The 25,682-nt window shown below is 36.4% G+C and overlaps 2 protein-coding genes and 1 long non-coding RNA gene across 13 annotated transcripts in view; 1 reads left to right on the forward strand and 2 right to left on the reverse strand.

The window, feature by feature from the left end:
- Positions 1–9,360, forward strand: part of LOC127879099 (transient receptor potential cation channel subfamily M member 2-like) — a 79,021-nt gene extending 69,661 nt beyond the window's left edge. For 5 of the 11 annotated variants that reach the window (XM_052425730.1, XM_052425731.1, XM_052425733.1 and 2 more), the window contains 2 exons: positions 610–5,256; positions 8,401–9,360. In XM_052425730.1, the coding sequence (XP_052281690.1) occupies positions 610–714 (105 nt within the window). In that variant the 3' untranslated portion in view covers positions 715–5,256; positions 8,401–9,360. The remainder of the gene's footprint in view (positions 1–609; positions 5,257–8,400) is intronic. The other 6 variants (XM_052425740.1, XM_052425738.1, XM_052425739.1 and 3 more) reach the window with 6 other exon arrangements.
- Positions 9,361–12,784: 3,424 nt separating this feature from the next.
- Positions 12,785–25,682, reverse strand: part of LOC127879121 (uncharacterized) — a 135,677-nt gene continuing 122,779 nt past the window's right edge. Inside the window, exon 4 of the long non-coding RNA XR_008048914.1 lies at positions 12,785–14,166. This is a non-coding gene — a long non-coding RNA (uncharacterized LOC127879121). The remainder of the gene's footprint in view (positions 14,167–25,682) is intronic.
- The window catches only part of LOC127879100 (uncharacterized), a 70,069-nt gene continuing 64,785 nt past the window's right edge, over positions 20,399–25,682 (reverse strand). The window contains exons 11-12 of the mRNA XM_052425742.1: positions 23,951–24,036; positions 20,399–22,726 (exon numbers count right to left, since the gene is read on the reverse strand). Coding sequence (XP_052281702.1) covers positions 22,598–22,726; positions 23,951–24,036 — 215 coding nt within the window. The 3' untranslated portion in view covers positions 20,399–22,597. The remainder of the gene's footprint in view (positions 22,727–23,950; positions 24,037–25,682) is intronic.

The raw sequence follows: 25,682 nt of genomic DNA on the forward strand, positions 1-25,682 counted from the left end.
ACCCTGTTGACATGTGTGTCCTAGACAGCAGGCTATCCTGTTGACATGTGTGTCCTAGACAGCAGGCTATCCTGTTGACATATGTGTCCTGGACAGCAGGCTATCCTGTTAACATGTGTGTCCTAGACAGCAGGCTATCCTGTTGACATGTGTGTCCTAGACAGCAGGCTATCCTGATGGCATGTGTGTCCTAGACAGCAGGCTATCCTGTAACACGTGTGTCCTAGACAGCAGGCTATCCTGTTAACATGTGTGTCCGAGACAGTAGGCTATCCTGTTAACATGTGTGTCGGAGACAGCAGGCTATCCTGTTATATGTGTGTCCTAGACAGCAGGCTATCATGTTGACATGTGTGTCCGAGAAAGCAGGCTATCCTGTTACATGTGTGTTCTAGACAGCAGGCTATCCTGTTGACATGTGTTTGGAATACAACAGGCTTTCATGTTGACATGTATATCCTAGACAGCAGGCTATCCTGTTGATATGTGTGTCCTAGATAGCAGGCTATCCTAATGACATGTTTGTCCTAGACAGCAGGCTATCCTGTTGACATGTGTGTCCTAGACAGCAGGCTATCCTGTTGACATGTGTGTCCTATGTGTTTCTAGGATCTCAGTGTGAACTGGAATGAGGTGTCTCCCTATGTGAAGATGTTTGGAAACGAGGGTGTCATTATCCAGGAGGCAGCACGTATACACGACGCCTACCACTGATGGGGTGTGTCATCTTATAGAAGTCTGTATGTATACAAGACGCATACGGGTACCATTGATGGATATTTTATGAATACACTTTGCCTACCAATGCTGTAGTGTGTGTTGGTGAAGCAGGCTGTATAGATACATGACGCCTTAAGAAAAATACCTTTGGGCTGCTGGACAGACCTTTTGAATGATGTTGGAGTGATTGTCTCCAGTTTTTATATTTTTCAAACAAATACTGATTTTTGCAATAGTTGCCTTGGTTTGTGGTACATGAAGGACACTAAAGAAGTGACATTCTTTAGAAGGATTATGGACTTGTCACTCTAACACACCTACGTGAAGCTGTATTTTATGTCTACAAAAAAGTGAAAGGCTGACACAGAGTGCAGAATCAACAGGGTTTAAAGGGATTTACACACGGGCTGGACAGAATGTGAACACACAGTTAAGAACTTTATTTTTGGGAATATCTCAAGTTATTGGAATACATCTGACAAAATCTACAGCGCATAAAAGACAGTTTTTCTTGCAGAGTAAATCCTTTAATACATCTGAAATCGGTGACATGATTTCACGTTGCTAAATGATAAACGTGTACAAGGAATGCAGTAAAAATGAAATTTCTGAACAATAACACATTTTTATTAAATAAAATAATTCTAATGTATTTCACATTGCCATAAGCAGCATAAAAATCTGTCTTTTATGCACTGGTTTAAATTCTTAAGAAAACTTTTTTTTTAAAGTTATTTGAAATAAAGCACCAATTACCTTTGTGTTTAAATCCAATAAAGTTAAAAGGTGGAACCATAAAATTCATGTGATCCTACACCCTGGACATAAGTATGGTGTTTCTGCGTTGCCATTACTTACTTTAATTGAATTTTCAAGAAAGCACATAAACTAAGCATTGTAGGTACACATTCTGTTGAATATTTAATTATCCTTTGATTTCTGTGAATAAAACCAAATCTACAAATAAGGAGGAAATAAATTAACTATGTTAAGTTAGGCATATTTAGTCCTGTAAAATAATGCATTTGCGAGTGATAGTCCAAAAAGTGCCTGTTAAGTCTTATCTTTTTGTTGTTGATTTTTTTATACATTCCCCATTGCTTCATCATTCGATATATTCAGGGGTAATTTGCCTCTGCATATTGTTGTATGTTGTTGAAATTAAAATTTGTTACATGAACTATACTTTTCATGCTATTAAGAAAGTTGTTATGTTAAAAAAATGGACTTTTTTTATACTAAGGAACATTTTTGAAGTTATTGTGTTCAAATTTAATTTGTTTTAAAGACATTAACTTCTTTTTAAGAAAGAAAGTCTTGCTTGTATATTTGCTAGATCTCAAAATGCTATTTTGTACTAACTACATGAAATTTGTTATTGAAATTTTATTCTGCTGGTTCATTGTTCATAAATTGTTTATTTGTTTATATTTAATGCATGCATAATAATCATGGTCTTAATATTTTGCGATCCCTTTGCTTAATTCAGATCATAATGATTGTAATAAGTTGTCATGTATATGTCGAAATTACTGTTACCTTAATTGTGTCTTTGACCACTTTTGTAATAACCTCAGATATATTTTCTTATATTTTGACTAAAACCTCAAGTGATTTTTAAACCTAATCAATTGTAACTTGTTCAATGACAGATGTTCAGGTAGTTTGTTCATGATGTGCAGTTTTGTGTAATGCGTCAATCTTTGTTGTATGTAAAGATGATTAAAATGTGATACAAACACACCAACGATTTTAGTAATTAGGCTATGGCAAAATACAAAGCTGTATAAGTAAATTTATGTTTTTATTTGATGTTTTATGTTTAGTTTAGTTTTTAGTTTTCATCACATATCTTTTATTATTTTTCTTCGTTTTTAAATAAATCTTGTAATGTTTATCCATTAATTGAGTAAACCATTGAACTGTTTAGAATAAGAGGGTAGTTTTGTTTAAAGCAGATTTTTAATGAAAACATTTTAAGCAATTTTTAATAGCTATTATATATGTTTTATTCCTCTGAACACCTAATGCTGGTTGTAGAAGAGACACTATGTGGGGTACACGTAGATCTGACTCGAACAAATCTCAATCTTTGCAGCATTAATTTATGGGAATTGTTTTTGTTTATTTTATTATGCCCCCCTTCGAAGAAGAGGGGGTATATTGCTTTGCACATGTCGTTCGGTCGGTCGGTCGGTCCGTCCACCAGGTGGTTTCCGGATGATAACTCAAGAATGCTTAGGCCTAGGATCATGAAACTTCATAGGTACATTGATCATGACTTGCAGATGATCCCTATTGATTTTGAGGTCACTAGGTCAAAGGTCAAGGTCACTGTGATCCGAAATAGTAAAATGGTTTCCGGATGATAATTCAAGAACGCTTATGCCTAGGATCATGAAACTTGATAGGTAGATTGATCATGACTCGCAGATGACCCCTATTGATTTTCAGGTCAAAGGTCAAGGTCACGGTGACCAGAAATAGTAAAATGGTTTCTGGATGATAACTCAAGAATGCTTTTGCCTAGGATCATGAAACTTCATAGGTACATTGATCATGACTCGCAGATGACCCCTATTGATTTTGAGGTCACTCGGTCAAAGGTCAAGGTCACGGTGACCCGAAATAGTAAAATGGTTTCTGGATGATAACTCAAGAACGCTTATGCCTAGGATCATGAAACTTGATAGGTAGATTGACCATGACTCGCAGATGACTCCTATTGATTTTCAGGTCACTAGGTCAAAGGTCAAGGTCACGGTGACCCGAAATAGTAAAATGGTTTCCGGATGATAACTCAAGAACCCTTATGCCTAGGATCATGAAACTTGATCGGTACATTGATCATGACTGGCAGATGACCCCTATTGATTTTCAGGTCAAAGGTCAAGGTCACGGTGACCAGAAATAGTAAAATGGTTTCTGGATGATAACTCAAGAATGCTTATGCCTAGGATCATGAAACTTGATAGGTAGATTGATCATGACTCGCAGATGACCCCTATTGATTTTTAGGTCACTCGGTCAAAGGTCAAGGTCACGGTGACCCGAAATAGTAAAATGGTTTCTGGATGATAACTCAAGAACGCTTATGCCTAAGATCATGAAACTTGATAGGTACATTGATCATGACTGGCAGATGACCCCTATTGATTTTGAGGTCACATGGTCAAATGTTAAGGTCACAGTGATCCGAAATAGTAAAATGGTTTCCCGATGATAACTCAAGAAAGCTTATTGCTAGGATCATGAAACTTCATAGGTACATTGATCATGACTCGCAGATGACCCCTATTGATTTTCAGGTCACTAGGTCAAAGGTCAAGGTCACAGTGACAAAAAACATATTTACAAAATGGCTGTCACTACAACTGAGAGCCCATATGGGGGGCATGCATGTTTTACAAACAGCCCTTGTTGATTAAGGGTTTCAATTGCTGCTAACTTGACTTGCTAATTGTCAAGAATCAATTTGTCAATTTGCATAATGTATTTGTTGTCACACTAATGCCATATAGGCCATTTGGGTTATACACAACTAAAGTATATAGTGATTCAGAACTTTCTATTTCATTATATAATTATTGTACAATGTTTGAGTTTCTATTTACTTGTAGATTGTATTGTTTATTGAACTTAAACCATTAAATTAAATTAAGATTTGGACTATGAAACTTTCAGAAAAAAATCATTGCATGTATATTTCCTTATATTATACCAAAGTTCATGTATTACTGTTTTACTGTAGTACCCTTAAATTGTACCTAAAGATAGAAATTCCATAACAAATGCTATTAAAAACTGCATTATTCTTGAAAAGGACCTCAATCATTATAGAGCTGATGAGGGAGGTTAAAGAATAAACATTCATTCAGCAATATATTTGTAACAGGATATCAATATCTTTGTAAAGCAATAGCAATATCTTTGTAACACAATATCAATATCTTTGTAACTCAATAGCAATATCTTTGTAACACAATATCAATAATTTTGCAAACAATAGCAATATTCTTGTTTGCAATATCTGTGTAACAATGAATACATATTATTGTAATTCTAGTCCTTAAAGCATGATGCCATTTATGTTAGGTATGATAATCAGTTCATGTCCACTGGCTATTTTCCAAAAAAGATGTTTATGAATAAACTATTGTATCCAGCATATGTGGCGTATTTTATTGAGTACCGACTCTCAACTTTGGTTAACACTCTAGTTATTATTATCAAATCAAAATATTGAAAATAATGTGAACGAATATGACAATGTTTATATCTTAATAAATTAAAGCAGTTTTGAAGTACGTGGATTTATTGACAACATTGGTATCTCGCCTGTGTATGGAGTGCTCGTTGAGCTTTTTGTCCAGGGGACTTTTCAAATGTCTTGTGTATGGCCTCACCGATTGATAACAAATATGCCATTGAATACAAACTTTACTTTTCATTTTATTTTGACTAAGTATTACAGTGTGTTCATATTTTGTTGCGATATCGGGTGGTTTGTGAAGTCATTTTGGGATAAAACGTGAAGTAAGTTGAGCTCCGATAAAACGTTTTAAAGTTGTGTTAGGATTTTATTTTCGTCTCTATTTTGGAAGAATAAAGCTCTTGCTACGGCGAAAAGTTACAACCATCCCGTGTTAAGCTATATTTGTAAAAGGTTGTATAGATTTGCTCGAATTGACAGTAGAATTATGCGAGAGGACGACAATCGTATTTTATTTTATCAAAGTTTATCATCCACTTAGCAGTTTTTGTCTATGTACCGACGTATTCATCCAAAGATCTATGAATATCACCTATAAAAGAATCGTTCATGTGATGTACCGGTACTTCGAAGGTGCAAAAATCATGGGGACAAGCATGAGACATCAGTAAAAAATGGTATAGTTTGGTTAACAAATGCGAGTGTTATTGCCATTGTTTGCTAGGAAAAGACACAAATAAACACATGAAAAACTGGACTATGTGGAAGAATATCGATACATCTACGACCATCTGCAGGGCTCGTCATAACCACACGACATATATAGGTAATTAAAATATGACATACATGCTAAGATAATTTTTTTGATAACTTTGCGACACAGTACCTTGTACCATACTCTACTTATACCTCAGTCACAAATAGACACCGATCACCGTCCGATCAGCGGCCGACGTATTTTTCAGCTCATCGGGCTGGCGACCGGCCGATGATCGCACGGAAACCGGGCCAATTTGTAGCATCGGGCGGCGTCCGGATTAATTTTAAGTCTCACTTAAAATTTTGCCCGACGTCGGGCCCGGGAAGGAATCGAGTTGAGATCGAAACAAGATCGGACGATCAACGCACGGGTATCGCCCGGCGATCGCCCGACATCGGATGCATTGAACGTGTATCGGAAAAAGTAAAAGTATTTCCCAGAGGAATAAACATCGGCCGGCGACCGTTTGATTGCCGGAGGGCCTCTGCACGATGCCCGACGGACGCCGGACGATGCTCGTTATGATACACGTACAATGAATCCGATGTCGGGCGCACGCCGGGCGATAACCGTTCGTTGATCATCCGATCTTTTTTGGTCTCAACTCGATTCCTTCCCGGGCCCAATATTGCGTAAAACAAACTTTGATATAAAAAATTAATCCGGACGCCGCCCGATGTTACAAAATGACCCGTTGTGCGTGGGATCATCGGCCGGCGCCAGACCGATGAGCGGAAAAAAAACGTCGGCCGCTGATCGGACGGTGATCGGTGTCTATTTGTGACTGAGGTTTTAAACTTTGTCACTCATCGGACGGCGGACGGCTCCGACGTGTCCAGTCTTCCCGATGCCTGGAGATCGGACACATCGGCCGGTGACCGGATTATTTGTGACTGAGGCATTAGATGTACAAAATAATGTGTTTGGAAGCAACATGGATGTTGTTTTAAAACGCACGGTTGCCAGGACACCCTCATACACGCAGACACTTAAACTCACGACTTGTCGCACACACATGTACATTTAAGTAAAATGAACCCACGGCGAAGAAGTTTTGTGTCTGTTAATGTTTCAAGTTAGGTGATCATTTATTTTTCACGCCTAGTTATGGCTTCTTAAACTTTAACTTTCGATTACCGGTACTTCTTTATAGTTTGTGAATTTACGCGACAAGTCTAGTCAGTACCATGTTCGCTGAAATCTCGTTAGCGTGTTCGCTACGAAAGGGATGAAGACGGCAAAGCAGATGGTTGATGCCTTTAACACCGGACTTGCACAGAAAAAAATTAACATAAAACATTCGACCGATCTCCTTGGACGAAGTTTTGGATGAGTGTCGCGCATGTTTACCGAGCTCTCAGTCTGTACAGGTAAGCTCACGTACCAAATACCGGTTAAGCAAACAAACTTAACCGCACTCAGGTGTGACAAGTTGAATATTTACAACTGCGCTCACTGGTGTTTCAAAATTGCAATTAAGTACACAGAATTTACCTACGTGGATTTCAATTCAGTTATATTATACAGTCTGAGGTAAATATTTACTTATTAAGTTGTTTTGACAATAACTCGCAACGCATATAGGAAGGGTTCCAATTACTATAATCTTATGTTTCTTTTTATTTTAATTTAAAACCTATTTGTTTTGCTTTTTCCTCGTGTGGGTGGGGTACAGGTCTGACGTTGATAGTCTTCAGAGGGTTAATTATGTGTGCTGTCTTTGTTTGATCCATTGGTTAGCCATAAACTATGATACAAGGACTAGGGTGACCCTATTGATTGTCCTACCATACAGATCATTAAGTCGAAATTGTGACAACACGTTAGTCTTAAAAAATGTATATACAAAATAATTCAATGTATTTCAACATTAGATAAGACATTTATTTGATAAAACGGCGCGATTAATTTAACTTACTGATTAATATTAATTCGAGTTGTAAGTAAGCTACGTTCAACAGTTTAAGTTAGCTCCGTTTCATTATGGATTAAAACAATAAACTGGAAATGTATGAATAACAACTAGTTAATATGAACTCAGTGGTAGATATTTCGTAACAGTCATTGCATGATCGGCTGTTTACCGTATCGTGCACACATCTTGTCCTGCTGTGCTTCAAGGGAGTGCGCATTATTTGGTCCTGACTATCCTTGTTTGCACTGTATCGTAGTAGAGATAAAACAACGACTAGTTAACATGCGCTTCATGTTATATCCTGTTTGAATGATACCTTGATGTATGTAATATTCGAAACTGGATTTTTTTAGCTTTAACTCGTAAGGCGAACTATAACAAGTTGTTCGTGTCCCCTCACCCAACCGAACCTATTTTGGGGGCTTACTCTTACCTTTTACGTATAATGTTAAGTGTTTGATCTTTTTTAATAGATTGATCAAAATGATTTGTATTTCCAAAACAAGAAATATATGTTGCAAAGAGAATTGGAATGTTTATTTCTTGTAAAATCCTATTAAGATAGGGAAATAAGTTGATAACTGTAAAAAAGGTTTTTAAAAAAGATACTAGAGACGAGCTACCTACCTTATTTATCTGAAATGTTTGTGGAAACCAAAAAAGTATTTTTGCCTTAGATGTCAATATTACTGGAAGTCTGCCTATATGGATGTTGAATGTCCTAAATATTACAAAGGCTATACTAACAGTACGTATGTTTTACATCACCCGTGATTGTATCTTATATTTCAGAAGACAATGCGGCGACTGGTCCTGCTGTTTCTGATGCCGCTGTTATCGCTGGTGGCAGGCGACGTGGGCTTCACGACGGAAGACGAGTGGGCATATCAGTGGTACGAGAACGAGCCCTTCACAATCCGGTGCGCAGCGTCCATGCCACTCTTCGACAACCTCACGGTGACCTGGGCCGCGCCTGGGGAAGAGGGGCTCCTCACTACAGCCTCCGTCAGCCAGTACTACGAGGTGAGAAGCAGCAGCAACGTGAGTGGCTCTGAGATCTATGTGAAGAGTGTCACACCGTCGGTGCATGGCATTTACGTCTGTCATGTACATACAGAAGACGGCGAGTTCTACAACAAGTCGATATTCGCGCTGAACTACCGAGACGTTAAGTACCACTCGATGGGAACCAAGTATCGTCGTAACGTGATAGTGGCGGTGATCAGTTCTGTCGTGTTTCTGGTTCCCTTGTTCACCTTGTGCCTGCTCCACGAATACAGTTGGGAGAAGCGGCACCCCGAGTACAAGGCTATGTCGCGCGGCAAGTCACAGGAAATGAAGCTGGCGTATGAAGGCAAACATGACTATATTAACAACGCGTTCCAAACACAGCTGTGATTGCGTGATATAATACTACAGTTTAGCGTTTTGATGCAATATACTCAATCTCTTATATAAAACCCGAGTCAATCAATATTCGCCGGGAAGTTGGTTGACACCGTACACGAATGCAGTGTCTCTATAATAAACTTTGTTTTCAAAAACATCTGGACCAACGCGCACCTGTACACATACTATTTGTGCCATACATACATTATAGTCACTTCATTGACGTTTATCCTTGTAAACACTGGATATTGTGACGTAATGCTCGGCGTAGTTTTTTATATTATTTTTTTTTCTACAACGTAACTGTGTGAAATCGCCATCTTGTTAGGTTGCGTTCGTTACAAGTATTAAACTTTGACTTTGTTTATGATTTCCTTTAACAAGTGTCCTGTCTGATTTGCTCCGTATCATGTTTAGTGTTGTTACAGAAACGTTTTTCCGAAAGCTCGGAAATCTGAATGTCCCTCAATTAAACAACAGTTTTTTTTTCGGGAATATGAAAAGTACACGATAAAAATGATGACCAGTTGGTCGCGCACAACAACATTTTTTCCAAAATGAAAGATCAAGGTAAAGCTTAGAGGGCAAAGGCACATTTAGCCATTATGAAGCTTTTTCGGACAGTGGAATACGTGATGTCAGGCAATTATGCCATTACTTGTCAGTAAGGAATACGCGTCTCTGACACATTTGTTAGAGAAACCCGCTAAATATAATATTTATTCAAATATCTGTCATTGTGTACATCATAAACACCAATGCATTTTTATCCATCAAACATAAATCATAAATTAAAGGTAGCAACATTTTAAACTACACGAAACATTTGAATGAACCCATGTGTTGATATCTTAATACATCATAGTTAGAATACGGTACGCTCAAATGAACATCTTTAACGCAAAACTTGCAGATATCGTTATATGTCGGCTTATAATAATCAAATATTCATATTGCATTATATCCTAGAAATGTTATTCGAATAGATCTAAGATTCGATGAGTAAAATTGAAATAGCAATATCACTCTTACATAAAAAGTCACAACATAACACAATATAAAAGTAATTCATTTCAAATAAAATGGTGAAAACAATGAATCTCAGTCGAACGTTCACTAAATAATTATCACATCCCGGTTGCTCTTTATCATTTAAACACCTAATCGAGAAACTATTATATCAATTGGATGCCGATGTAATGCTCCGACATCCAGTCCAAAATACGGGTACATTGATGTCTCAGTAGGTTCCAAAAGGATTGAAGGTCTTGTCTGTACATCAAGGTTCAACAAACCTGTTTATGATATTTGGATGGGGTAACTGACCGAGCCCTTATGAATCTAACCCCGCCTATCAGTCCAATCTCAGACATACAACGGTAACAGTAAACGCATCTTTTGACAATACAAAACCGTCAAATAATGAAATTCATGCTCTCTAAATGGCTGAACGCATACCCGGTATGCCACTCGAAGCGTGTCGATCGGTCAATTTTGATGGAAGAGAAAACGTTCGTTTTATATACATTGTAATATGATATTAAGAGTATGTAAAAAAAGCAATAATCTCCGCACACGTCAATGTGCACGCGCAGCACAATGAAATCACAACCTAATATGGTCAAGAAGTGTCAGAGCGTCCCACATAAATGATTAAAACGCGTTGTAAAAAAAGGTTTTCAAACAACAACGAGCGAAATGCTAAGTTGATATATTGAGTCGTTTTTTTACGGAACTATATTTGAAAATGTGTTGCTTTAGAAGTGTTTTTGAGTGCGTACTTGAGAAGTACAAAATAATAGATTATCAGTTAACAGTCCGGAAGAGTTGTAAAAGTGTGCAAAAATTTGACCGCTAATTTGAGGTAGGCAGAGACTTTACACACGACATTAATGGCAAGTCATTTTAACTCACAGACGTGACGTATACCCTCACATGCTGCATTAACACAGAACATTTTGCATGATGTCTTCACAAAACAACAGAAGCTAATTGATGGCGATTTGTAAGAATTATTATACCCTTATCATTTATGACCGTTTTGACCTTTGAACTCTTGAATTCTTTTGCATGACACGCCGTCCAATGAGTATGAACAAAATTAATGTACAGAGTCATTTTAAAATCTCACAATTAATGACATAGTAATGGCCCGACAAGCTCATGTATGGCCATTTTTGACTTTTGAACTCCAAGTGTGACCTTGACCTTGGAGATAGCGACGTGAATCTTTCCCATGACACACCTTCCAATGATTGTGAACAAATGTACCGAGTAATTTTAAAATCTCACAATGAATGCCATAGTTATGGACCGGACAAGATCATTTGTGGCCATGTTTGACCTCTGAACTCCAAGTGTGACCTTGACGTTGCAGATATCGACGTAATTCTGTTGCATGACACACCGTCCAATGATTGTGAACAAATGTGCCAAATGATTTTAAAATCTCACAATGAACGACATACTTATGGCCCGGACAAGCTCATTTATGGCCATTTTTGACCTTTAAACCCAAAGTGTGACCTTGACCTTGGAGATACCGACGTAATTCTTTCGCATGAGACACCGTCCAATGATGGTGAACACATGTACCAAATGATGTTAAAATCTCACAATGAACGACATAGAAATGGCCTGGACAAGATCATTTATGGCCATTTTTGACCTTTGAACTAAGTGCGACATTGACCTTGGAGATATCGACGTAAGTATTTCGCATGACACACCGTCCAATGATGGTGAACAAATATGTCAAATGATTTTAAAATCTCACAGTGAACGACAGTTATGGCCCGGACACGCTAATTTATGGCCATTTTTGACCTCAGAACTCAAAGTGTGACCTTGACCTTGGAGATATCGATGTAATTCTTTCGCATGACACACCGTCCAATGGTGGTGAACAAATGTGCCAAATGATTGTAATGTCTCACAATAAATGACAAAGTTATGGCCCGGGCAACCCCAAGTGTGACCTTGACCTTCGAGATAGCGACGTTCTTCTTTCGCATGACATCGTCCCACGAGTGTGAACAAATGTACCAAGTCATTTTAAAATCTAACGATAAATGACATATTTATGGTCCGGACAAACGTTCGGTTTAAAACACACTAAGTGACCCTGTGACCTAGTTTTTGAACGGGCATGACCCATATTCAAACTTGACCAAGACATCATCTAGATACATTTTTTGACCAAGTCTGTTGAATTTTTTTCGGGACAGACAGACGGACAAAGGGACTCCTATATAGCTCCCATTACCAATTGTAATGGGGGTATACTAATGCATACGTTGCAGTTCAGATAACTAATGCATGCACATACACTTGACTGTTTACTAATAGTGTATTCTCCACAAGCACTCGACTGTTTACTAATAGTGTATTCTCCACAAGCACTCGACTGTTTACTAATAGTGTATTCTCCACAAGCACTCGACTGTTTACTAATAGTGTATTCTCCACAAGCACTCGACTGTTTACTAAGTGTATTCTCCACAAGCACTCGACTGTTTACTAATAGTGTATTCTCCACAAGCACTCGACTGTTTACTAATAGTGTATTCTCCACAAGCACTCGACTGTTTACTAATAGTGTATTCTCCACAAGCACTCGACTGTTTACTAATAGTGTATTCTCCACAAGCACTCAACTGTTTACTAATAGTGTATTCTCCACAAGCATATCCAACAAAGTAAATATCTGAAGAAACTCTCAATGCAGGATATAAACAAACCGGTATTTGGTATTTGTAAAATGCAAAATAAAACAGAACAAAATATCTGCTTTTTGAAAATTTATGTCAATAAAAAACAAACAAATTAACAAAATATTAACAGTATCATAATACAATGTTGTTTATCATGTAAAAACTAAGTATTGCCAAATTTAAACAACTGTGTCAAATTACTCAGCTACTAAAGATAACAACAACAGCTTTGTTCTCCTGTTAAACTTGTGCATTATAAATTTCAAAACTACAACGAATGTTCCAGAATCAATAGAGTATGAAGAGTTGTTTCGTTACAAACAAAATTTGGCAATCTGTGGACATATGTTGAAGCATTCGTTTAACTAACTGAAATGGAAAATAATCCTTTATTGATTTTCTTGAACAATTTTATAAATTGCAAATGTATTGTTTCAATGCCATATGAATTTGCTTTAATAAGAACAAACACAGTCCATTAATATGTTCATTTATATGCACAGTTGATAAAATAGGTCCAAGTACAAATGTGTTTTAATATTTATTCATGATCGAATGTTATATTTGTTGAAAATAATTTTAACACAACACGACCAAACTTACATATAAACAAATATGGAAATCAACCAAAGGTAATTCTGTGGTAATGATTCTGTTTTAATGCCTAGCACAATAAATAGACATCGCAAAATAAATAATAAATACAAAATGTATGAACACAAATTAAAAACACTTGTGGTGTGATTCATGCCTTTCTGTAGAATTACAATAGTTTGAGCACAAACTTTAAATTATACTATTTCGTGTTCATTTTTGGTGTTTCTGCTGCATTAATAAGTTGCTCATCTGAGATACAAATTAACTGACCTGTTCTGTGCAGCCCAAGATATCACAAGAATGAATGGTCTGACCAAGTTTCATGAAGAGTGAATTATAAATGTAACTTAAAGAGTGCTAACAAGGTTTTTCTCTTGCCATATAAGGATAAATTCCCCGCCCCCCTCGTGGCCAACAGACCAAAACCATTTTCGAATACATCCAAGATATCATTAAACAAGATGTGTTTGTGAAACACTATGTCCCCGTATATGACGTTTGACCTTGAAGGATGACCTTGACCCTTCACCACTCAAAATGTGCAGCTCCATGGGATACACATGCATGTCAAATATATAATTGCTAGCTTCAATATTGCAGAAGTGACATTACATGAGCAATTTTGACCCATATATTTGACCTTGAAGGATGACCTTGACCTTTCACCACTCAAAATGTGCAGCTCCATGAGATACACATGCATGCCAAATATCAAGTTGCTATCTTCAATATTGCAAAAGTACTCCTAAAATGAGCGATTTTGGTCAAGTTGCTATCTTGAATATTGAAATATTGCAAAAGTGTTCATTAAATGAGCGATTTTGACCCATATATTTGACCTTTGACCTTGAAGGATGACCTTGACCTTTCACCACTCAAAATGTGCAGCTTCATGAGATACATATGCATGCCAAATATCAAGTTGCTATCTTCAGTATTGCAAATGTTAAAGTTTGCGCAAACCAACCAACAGACCAACAGACAGGGCAAAAACAATATGTCCCCCTCTACTATAGTGGGGGACATACAAATGTTCTAACATAGTTTCATAAAGATTGGACAATAAATGTGACTTTTGGAATGTTAAAGTTATTACTTTAGCCATATAAGGAAATGTGCCCGCCCCTTTGAGGCCATGTTAATCAATTAACCACAGCCATTTTAGAACTCATCCATATCATTGGGACAAATCTTCTGACCAAGTTTCTTAAAGATCGGACAATAAATGTGGCCTCTAGAGTGTTAACAAGGTTTTTACTAAAGCCATATAAGGACCCATTCCATGACGGCCATGTTTTTCAACAGACCAGAACCATTTTCAAACTGGTCTAAGATATCATTAGAAAAAATGTTCTGCCCAAGTTTCATACAGATTGGACTATAAATGTTTCTTTTAGTTTTAACAAGTTTTTAATATAGCCATATAAGGAAAAATGCCCCGCCCCCTGGGGGCCATATTTTTTAACCAACTGGAACCATTATAGAACTTGTCCAAGATATCATTGGGACAAATCTTCTGACTAAGTTTCATGACTATAAATGTTGCCTCTCGAGGCTATTTTAAGGAAATGTGCCCCGCCCTCGGGCGGCAATGTTTTTCAAGCAACCGGAAACATTTTCGAACTAGTGCAACTTGCACTGTGCAAGATATCATTCGAGCAAATCTTCTAAATAAGTTTTATGATGATCCAACAATAAATGTAGCTACTAGAGTGTTAAGAAGGTTTTTACTATAGCCATATTAGCAAAAATGCCCTGCTCCCTGGCAGCCATATTATTCAAGCAATCAGGACCATTTTGGAACTTGTCCAAGATATCATTGGTACAATTCATGAAGATCGGACAATAAATGTGGCCTTTAAAGTGTTAACAAGGCAAATGTTGACAGGGCATGCCGCATGAAGGTCAAAAGGCAAACACTGAAGCTTACTATGAGCAAATTGTGCTCAGATGAGCTAAAAAATACATGCTCAGATGAGCTAAAAAATACAATGTTTACTACCTATTTACAATGGTTGTTGCAGTTGCTTTAATGATAGTAACTATATTATATTTATGTATACATTGCCCTGTTTATTTTTATGTGCAATCTTTTACTGTTGTTTATATATGGATCTGTACAATCATGGCCCAGCATTAACTGATTATTACGGGGAGAGATTCGTAAGAAATAGTACATGCAATATAGGACATATATGAGAGATAAAAAAGCAGAATAAAGCGGTGTTAGAATCTTAAACAAGAGCACCGCCTTGCGGGTGCAGACCGCTCATCTATTTTCTTTTTAAAGGTGAAGGGACTCTCATTTTCAATCACAAAGGAGGGAGGGGTGGAGTGAAGAGGGGTGTATAGTGTGGGGTTGTGGACATTTATTACATTATCTTCCAAAAAAGCGAAAAAAAAAAAAAAAAATCGGGGGGGGGGGGGGGGGGGGAAGGGCGATGGGCGGGGGGGATTTTTTGGGGTGCGATGGTTGGACGGTATTTCAAACATAACTGTTTTAAAAAAAAATTGGGGGGGGGGGGGGGGGTTTGGGGTATAGTGTGAGGGTGTGTGGTGGTAATTTGTGAGATGATCTAAAAAAAAAAAAAAAAAAAAATTAAAAAAAAAAAATTGGGGGGGGGGGTGGGGGGGGGGGGTGGGGGTATAGTGTGAGGGTGTGGTGGTCATTTGTGAGATGATCTTAAAAAAATAAAAAAAATTGGGGGGGGGGGGGGAGGTGGGGGGAGGGCACGGGGGACGGTTTGGGTGGAGTCTATTGTGGTATGTCAGGTAAGAGTGGTTTCTTCAAAGTATCAATCAAATCTAATCATAAATAAAGAAGTTATGGCAATTTTAGCAAAATTTACTAATTTGACCTTGAGAGTCAAGGTCATTCAAAGGTCAAGGTAAAATTCAACTTGCCAGGTACAGTAACCTCATGATAGCATGAAAGTATTTGAAGTTTGAAAGCAATAGCCTTGATACTTAAGAAGTAAAGTGGATCGAAACACAAAATTTAACCATATATTAAAAGTTACTAAGTCAAAAAAGGGCCATAATTCCGTAACAATGACAACCAGAGTTATGCAACTTGTCCTTTTACTGTACCCTTATGATAGTTTTTGAGTGTTCCAAGTATGAAAGCAATATCTATGATACTTTAGGGGTAAAGTGGACCAAAACATAAATCTTAACCAAATTTTCAATTTTCTAAGTATAAAGGGCCCATAATTCCGTCCAAATGCCAGTCAGAGTTACATAACTTTGCCTGCACGGTCCCCTTATGATAGTTAATAAGTGTTGCAAGTATGAAAGCAATAGCTTTGATACTGTAGGAATAAAGTGGACCTAAACACAAAACTTAATCAAATTTTCAATTTTCTAAGTATAAAAAGGGCACATAATTCTGTCAAAATGCCAGTCAGAGTTACATTACTTTGCCTGCACAGTCCCCTTATGAAAGTTAGTAAGTGTTGCAAGTATGAAAGCAATAGCTTTGATGCTTAAGGAATAAAATGGACCTAAACACAAAACTTAACCAAAATTTTCAATTTTCTAAGTATAAAAAGGGCACATAATTCTGTCAAAATGCATGCCAGAGTTATCTAACTTTGCCTGCCCAGTCCCCTCATGATAGTAAGTAAGTGTAACAAGTTTGAAAGCAATAGCATTGATACTCACTGAGAAAAGTGGACCTAAACGCAAAACTTAACCAAAATTTTCAATTTTCTAAGTATAAAAAGGGCACATAATTCTGTCAAAATGCACGCCAGAGTTATCTAACTTTGCCTGCCCAGTCCCCTCATGATAGTAAGTAAGTGTACCAAGTTTGAATGCAATAGCATTGATACTTTCTGAGAAAAGTGGACCTAAACGCAAAACTTAACCGGACGCCAAGGTGATGACAATAGCTCATATTTTTTTTTCAAAAAATAGATGAGCTAAAAATACCTGTGGGCAATAGTTTGTTGTCACATACACACAGCCAATATTAAGTTTAGATGAATGGTGTCAAATCCAAACGCATCTAAACATCCAGCCATGGTGATTTGACAACACATTTTACCTACAAGCATAATTTCTTAAGTAAAATTCGCTTTTGTATTACAATGTTAATTTTAGTGCTTATCAGTATTTTATCATTATATGAATCATGGCTATATGCAGTTACACAGAAACACAACAGAACAACCCAACTGAACTAAAAACAACAAATGAATTTTCTGAAGAAAAAACAACATCAAGGTAAACTAGTTATGCTTAATTTCAAACTATTTAAAAATGTTCAAAATAAACTGTAAAAAACGTTGAAAAAAGACTTTCTACCTGAAAGACATTTTAAATATGTAACATAGACAAGCACATATTTTATAAACTATTACACATATAAGATCCCATATTACAAAACATATTTACTGTATCATATTAGAAATTTCTCTAAATAGATGTAAAAGCTCAACAAGGCATTTATTTATTGACAAGGACAAAATACACTTGTAGACTTTTTTAATGCAACACTTTTCAAACTTTAATACATATCTCAGTTATTAGTTAAGGTGTTTATCAATTTTTTTTACGTGTGATCATTTGGCTACATTCAGAGATATCTCATGATAAAATCATTCATCCTTGACGATCGGATGCTACAGCACGAGGGGTATGTATGGTTTCATCTGCTTGAACGTGGAAATGGTAAAACACAATATTATTCTAAATTTATTTCAATTTCATCATTTTAGGTTCTTAAATCAGGATAACATAAAGCTAGTTTTTATTTAAATGCTTTGCTCGTTGCGCTTCTGAATATTTATATGAGCTATACTTTTTTTTTAATTAATGTTATGTTTTCCTGATGTTAGAACCCACCTAAAAGGATTAAATTGAACTTAATTTATAATAATATATTGCATTTCATAATTTCCACGAGCTAAAGATGAAACTATTTACAGTTGAATGATGTCATCGTGAGCTTGCTCAGAATGTAGTCAAATCATCACATTTACTTTAAAAAATATCAAAATCTGAACTCATAAGAGATATAAATGTTTGAAAGTGCTGCATTAGAAAAGTCTCCATGCACAGGCACATACATGTGTAATGAGTTAATGTTTAGTTGTGTACAATTTATTGTAAAACATTTTACAACCGAATGAGACAGTCTTTGGAAAAACAAGACAAATCATACATGAACTTAAAAGTATCAGATCAGATTACAATGTTGAACCGGCAAAGGCTAATCAGGGATGACACTTTCCACTTTCGATATTTTTCGTTTCAAGAAAGTCTCTTCTTAGAAAAAAATCCAGTTTTTGCGGAAAGTGTCATCCTTGATTAGCCTGTGAAGATTGCACAGGCTCATCTGGGACGACACTTTACGCACATGCATTTTCATAGAGAACTAACATATAATTTTTTAACAACAGCGCAACTAGTGAAGTCAATACAGTTGAACAATACCACTAAAAAGTAACATTCACATACTTTCTTCCTGAAAGTGTCATCAGCAATAACACAATCTAGACCTAATTATGTACACAACTAGTCGATGTATAACATTGTACCACAGTAAATGAAACTGACCAGAGATCCTTAAAAACAAGACAGGCCTTAATTACAAGCCATAAAACAAGCAAACAAAGGTGGGAGCCACATGATATATAAAGAAACCACAAAAACTGTGAAGGAATTGCAATTTGATAACTTGTCGGTATAGAAGTCACAAAATGTTATTCTCAAAAACAAATCTGTTGAATTTTTCACAGAAATCATACCTCAAATGTGTACATTTGATTCAATTAACAGCTTTTATTGAAATGTGCTTTTAAACGTGCTTTATCATGTTTCCTACATTAAATTTGGCACAATATTCAGATAACTAAAGTACTAAGTTGAAAAAAGCCTCGATAGATTGCTTATCGAGTCAAGGCTTATACTTCAACATTCCAGCAAATAGTCACCAATCAGTGACTAAAGTGCTGTGCTTCCCTGAGAACAAGAACACAATATTGTCTACATCACAACAATATACTTGTATTAACAATAGCTTCATCACAAACGAAATAAAAAATATGCTTTGTCACAGAGAGAGCAGCCATGCCAATGGTTTATTTTAAGGGCACATAACTCATGAACAAATGGTTTTATACATCCATAATTCCACAGGTACTTGAAAAAAAATTTGGGGTCCTTATATATATAATGATAGTAAAGGTATCCAACGATGATTTCACAGGTGTATTGAATAACACAATGCAACAGCATAAAAGATCAATCAATGCACACATGTCGTTGTGGTTGCCAGCAGGAAGGGTCCATCTATGATAAAACACCTTTTATTTGATGAAAATCCACTAAGTATGTCCAAAACAGCTAAAGGTTTCACAAATATGACCCCAAAATCACCGTGTGTAATTCTGGAAGTCCAGCTGTCAGTAATGAATGAAGGCGATTTTCGGTCGATTTTTCACAATAAATTAAGAACATTGCTATAAAGTCCACATACATTTTTCATTTACTAAGTTTGCCTTCGAACTACGGCGTTCTTTAGTCCCAGTTGAATGGTAAAAAGTCAGAAATTCAAAAGAAACAACACATTCAGCGTACTTTCACTTTCACGACCATCATTTTGACGCAGAAATCGGTGTTACGGACAGAAGACGTTTCGATTGGTTGAAAATAAAATTGGTAAATTTGTTCTTTAATTTACTACTCATTCAACCAATCGACAACAACATAAAATTTAGCGCGTTTCAACAATAACATGTATACTGTTTGAACTTGTAATATATAATAATTGGTGTATTTTCTACTTTTTCTGTGTATTTTTGTTCTGCTGTTACTAAAGAACGATGTATTTCAAAGGGAAATTTAGTAAATAAAAAAAGTACGTGGAGTTTATAGCAAAGTTCTTGTTATATTGTGAAAAATCGACAGAAAATCGCCTTCATTCGTTATTAACAGCTGGACGTCCGGAATTACACACGTTGATTTTGGGTCATATTTGTTAAACTTTTAGCTGTTTTGGACATACTTGGTGGATTTTCATCAAATAAAAGGTGTTTTATCATAGATGGACCCTTCCTGCTGGCAACCACAACGACATAGGTGTGCATAGTTTGACATTTTATCCTGTTGCATTGTGTTATTCAATACACCTGTGAAATAATCGTTGGATACCTTTACTCTTATTATATATATAAGGACCCCAAAAAACATTTACATCATTGATTGTGAACATGCTTCTTGCACATTGACACTTCGTGGTGAGGACATTTTTTTAAGTGTTTGCTCTACAAACTTTAAATATTTTACGCATTAAAATGGCTAGAATCAATGGCACATAACTCAAGCTCGTTTAGATTATTGCTTGAGAACATGGTGTCTTGCACATTTAAACTTCATGGCAGTGAAATATTTCAAGTGTTGATTCAAAGAAAATGTGAATATAGTTTCCTCATAATTAATTAAAAACATTTATGCAAGGACATGGCTATGTTCAAAGAAACATAACTTAGGATTCTTCAAATTACTAAACATGAATTGGGTCTTGTACATCAACATCTCATGGTGATATTGTCTTTAAAGTTTAGTTCCAATAGCTTGAGAAATGATCAAGGGGAAATAACTCAGGAAATTATGCATCAATTCAGGTAAACAATGGGTCATCAACACCTTGTGGTGATGTCATATTAAAAGTTTTGTTTAAATCGCTAGGGAATTATGGAATGCAGACAAAACCAACCAAAAAGCCAACCTACCATCCAACCAATGGCGTGACTCTACTACATCCCCTATCATCGACTGTGTGAGCATATTTAGTCCTACAATTGTATTTATGTACAGATCCAACTAAATCCAATGCATTAAAAAACATCAAATCTTGAGATCAACGTGTATTCCCAACTAAATAGCACATCTTATAAAGTAAATAGCACATGTTATAGATAATTTTATACATAAACATCAAAACAAGGATAAAATAAAACAATGTACTGAAATACCCGTAAATTACAAGTTATGTCAAGATAGGCTATGTCACTTATAACTGACTGTTACTACTCTAAAAGATGTCACTGTTGAAGAAAAGACAACTAAAACAAAATTATCTATAAATAAGCATTTGTTAATATCTTAATGCTGTATTATTACACAAACAATTTGAGCAAGAAAGTTACTTATAAACACTATAACAAGGGCTGTTTGTAAAACATGCATGCCCCCCATATGGGCTGTCAGTTGTAGTGGCAGCCATTGTGTGAATATGTTTTTTGTCACTGTGACCTTGACCTTTGACCTAAAGACCTGAAAATCAGCCAGTCATGATCAATGTACCTATGAAGTTTCATGATCCTAGTGTAAGCATTTTTGAGTTATTAACAGAAACCATTTTACTGTTTCGAGTCATTGTGACCTTGACCTTTGACCTAGTGACCTGAAAATCAATAGTGGTTATCTGCCAGTCATGATCAATATTCCAATGAAGTTTCATGAACCTAGGCGTAAGCATTCTTGAGTTATGATCCGGAAACCATTTTACTATTTAGAGTCACTGTGACCTTGACCTTTGACCTAGTGACCTGAAAATCAATAGGGGTCATCTGCCAGTCATGATCAATGTACCTATGACGTTTCATGATCCTAGGCCTAAGCATTCTTGAGTAATCATCCGGAAACCATTTTACTATTTCGAGTCACTGTGACCTTGACCTTTGCCCTAGTGACCTAAAAAATCAATAGGGGTCATCTGACAGTCATGATCAATGTACCTATGAAGTTTCATGATCATAGGCCTAAGTGTTCTTGAGTTATCATCCGGAAAGCATCTGGTGGACGGGCCGACATGAGCAAAACAATATACCCCCTCTTCTTCGAAGGGGGGCATAATTATCTTCTTTAAGAGATCTGAATACAACTCATCAATACATATCCAGGTAAATGTTTGAATTATTGTCAACATACTGATAAATGTTTGCATTATATCATGACAACTTTGCTAGAAGATGGGAAAGGGTTAATGTTAACATCCCAACTAAGGCAGTGAAGAGAGGTAGATCACACACCAATATAACTTTATATACAACATTTCCTGTAACTCAATGATATTTATGATGATATCTTTGAGTATCCCACTTTCACAAATTCAGATAAGAGCCTTAATGGCCAATTTTGTTACGCAACTATCACTATACTTTCATAATAGGATTTTCACTTTAGACAACAATACTTGAGACATGATCTCTGACTATTTTAAATGTACGACATGTGGAGATATATGGAAGATTCTGCACACAATCCAGTTTTGGCCAGTATTAAGCTTCTGAGTCCGAGTCCATTTCAGACTCGTCGGGTTCTGGGCTGGAACATGCACCTTCCTTGTTGTGGCACATTGGGCACTTGAATGTCTTGCACAACCCGGCAAAGTAGCACACATTGCAGTTCTGTAACACACACAAAAAGGGACAAAATAATAGCGAGAGGTTTAAAAACAATGTTGCCATGGAAACATTGGGGATGAATGTATGTGAGTAAATTGTTGTAAAAAATCAATGAGGCCAGTGCACTCCAAACTGCTTGTTTCACATGTTAAGTACATATTTATCCATTGATGGGAACATATCAACAATGGGGCCATCATGGCATTTAAGCATTAAACTGAGTTAATTGTACACACATTTTTGAAGACTTGACACTTTATGAGATATTTTAATATTTGACCTGATGACAAAGACTTAATATGACCTCCAGGAAGGTTACAAGTTTTTTTCTAGGATGCAACCAGTTGTCCTTGCATTGGATGCACATGACACACATTTGAATTTGTCCAGGGTATTAAAAGATAAATATTTTGACATTTTTAACAAGATTGAGTCATAAATATGGCCTCTAGAGTGGTAGCCAGGTTTTTCTAGATATGGCATGATGAGCCAGTTTCTGTATCCACATGACTGAGATTCAAATTAGGCCAAGAAATTGTCAAGGTAAATATTCTGACATTTCATCAAGATCCGTCATAAATGTGGCATTTGGAGAGGTAACAAGGTTTTTCTAATAGTTTACCAAGGGACTAGGTCACTTTGGAAAAACATTGTCAAGATTCCAACTAAGCCTAGATATTATCAAGATAAACATTTTGACCAAACTTTATAAAGATTGGATGAAACATATGGCCTCTAGTGTGGTAATCAGCTAAAAGTTGACGACAGATGGCACATGAAACAAGATGGTGGTCACAGGGGGACAACAATAGCTCACCAAGAGCACTGCATTCAAGTGTACAGTTTTAAGTCTTGTTAACTTAACAATAAACATAATAAAGAACAGTCGTATGAATAAGAACAAAACATGATAAATATACATTGCTTGAACTTGTTCTACATTAATTAGACCTGAATATATTATTTTCATGCCCTAAGAGTGTGGACAGCATAAGCTGATACTAGGCAAAACAGTACAAACATGCATTCATTATGGTTTGTAGATGTGCAATAAACTAAATGGTTAATCAAAAGAACATAGTTAACCTTTAATTAGTGCACTATACAGGGTAATTATCGAATTAAAACCATATTTCCATTAGAGCAAAGTATATCCTGTTTTTCTGTATGACCCTAAGCTAGCACAAGCTGCTTCAATTCATATTAAGCATGGAACACATAGTTAACCTGGCAGTGCAGATTTCTGTAATCAGTGCAGCGTGCACACTTGAGGCAGTGGTTGCGTGGCATCACATCTTCGTTGCACAACTGGGCTGAAAGAGCAACAGCTTTCTTAGTGTTAGACATGTATTCATCCTGAACATCTACTGCTACTGAATACAACAAGAGATGTGTTTGTCAGAAACACAATGCCCCCTATTGCACCGCTTTGAAATACAATTTTAATACATCATTTGGCAGGTTTACAAATTATCTCCCTTTTAAAGCTTATTACTTCCCTTGGATTGTATTTTTTAATTTTGACCTTGAGGGATGACCTTGACCTTTCACCACTCAAATGTGCAGCTTCATTAGATACACATGCATGCCAAAATATCAAGTTGCTATCTTCAATATTGCAAAACTTATGGCCAATGTTAAAGTTTTCGGACGGACGGAAGGACGGACTGACTGACAGACAGTTCAACTGCTATATGCCACCCTACTGTGGGCATAAAAAATGTAAAATTAAGGAACACATGTACTTTCAAATTAATCATATCAAATATATGAACACAATATAAAGGCTGCATAACATAATTATACAAGAGATGTGTTCGTCAGAAACACAATGCCCCCTATTGTGCCGCTTTGATTATTTTTTACCTTTGACCTTGAAGGATGACCTTGACCTTGAACTTCCACCACTCAAAATGTGCAGCTTCATGAGAATGCCACTTTGAAATTATTATTATTATTATTTTGGACCTTTGACCTTGAAGGATGACCTTGACCTTGAACTTCCACCACTCAAAATGTGCAGCTTCATGAGATACACATGCATGCCAAATATCAAGTTGTTATGATCAATATTGAAAAAGGAAAAAGTTATGGCCAATGTTAAAGTTTTCGGACGGACAGATGCCATATTTTTGACATTTGACCTTGAAGGATGACCTTGACATTCACCTTTCACCACTCAAAATGTTCAGCTCCATGAGGTACACATGCATGCCAAATATCAACTTTCTATCTTCAATAATGCAAAAGTTATTGCCAACGTTAAAGTTTTTTTCCGGATGGACAGACGGACAGACTGACATACACACATACTGACTGACTGACAGTTCAACTGCTATATGCCACCCTACCGGGGGCATAAAACATGTGAATGCAATCTAATTATGTTAATTAAAGGCCTTAAGGAATATGAATTATTGGTGACATTTGATTTTTTTTTCAAATGTTGCCAATAAATTAATAAAAGCCAGTAACAATGTACTTGTTTGACTACTCCAGTGAGGATGAAATAATAAATTCTGTACTAAAGACATAGAGAACTGCAGAAAAAGGTTTTAAGTAAATCAAGGGCCAGTTTAGCAACTTCTATGGGAACGAGTACACTTTTAAAATTGATTGTCACAAATAGTTTTTATCAAATTTAATAAAACAAGGGGACCAAAGGAACTATGGCACTCTCCTGAGGCACAATGGAACTTAATTGTTCTGCGAAGGTGGTGTTCACAAGGTTTCACAATACACCTATAAGATAAACTGACCCAAATACTTGTTGCCATTTTTTAAACCGCCCACCATAATATTTGAATACAGATATATACAAGTTTTCATTGTTCTGAGCAAGTTTCATGACGAGTGGATACACAATTTGACCTCTTTAGATTTCAAATGTTCTAGGAAAACTGCCACGGCTCATGGCAGCCATGTTTTTAAATGTTATGTAACTATCTGAGATATTATT

This window comes from Dreissena polymorpha, chromosome 4 (assembly GCF_020536995.1).
Source record: "Dreissena polymorpha isolate Duluth1 chromosome 4, UMN_Dpol_1.0, whole genome shotgun sequence".
Lineage (NCBI taxonomy): Eukaryota > Metazoa > Mollusca > Bivalvia > Myida > Dreissenidae > Dreissena > Dreissena polymorpha.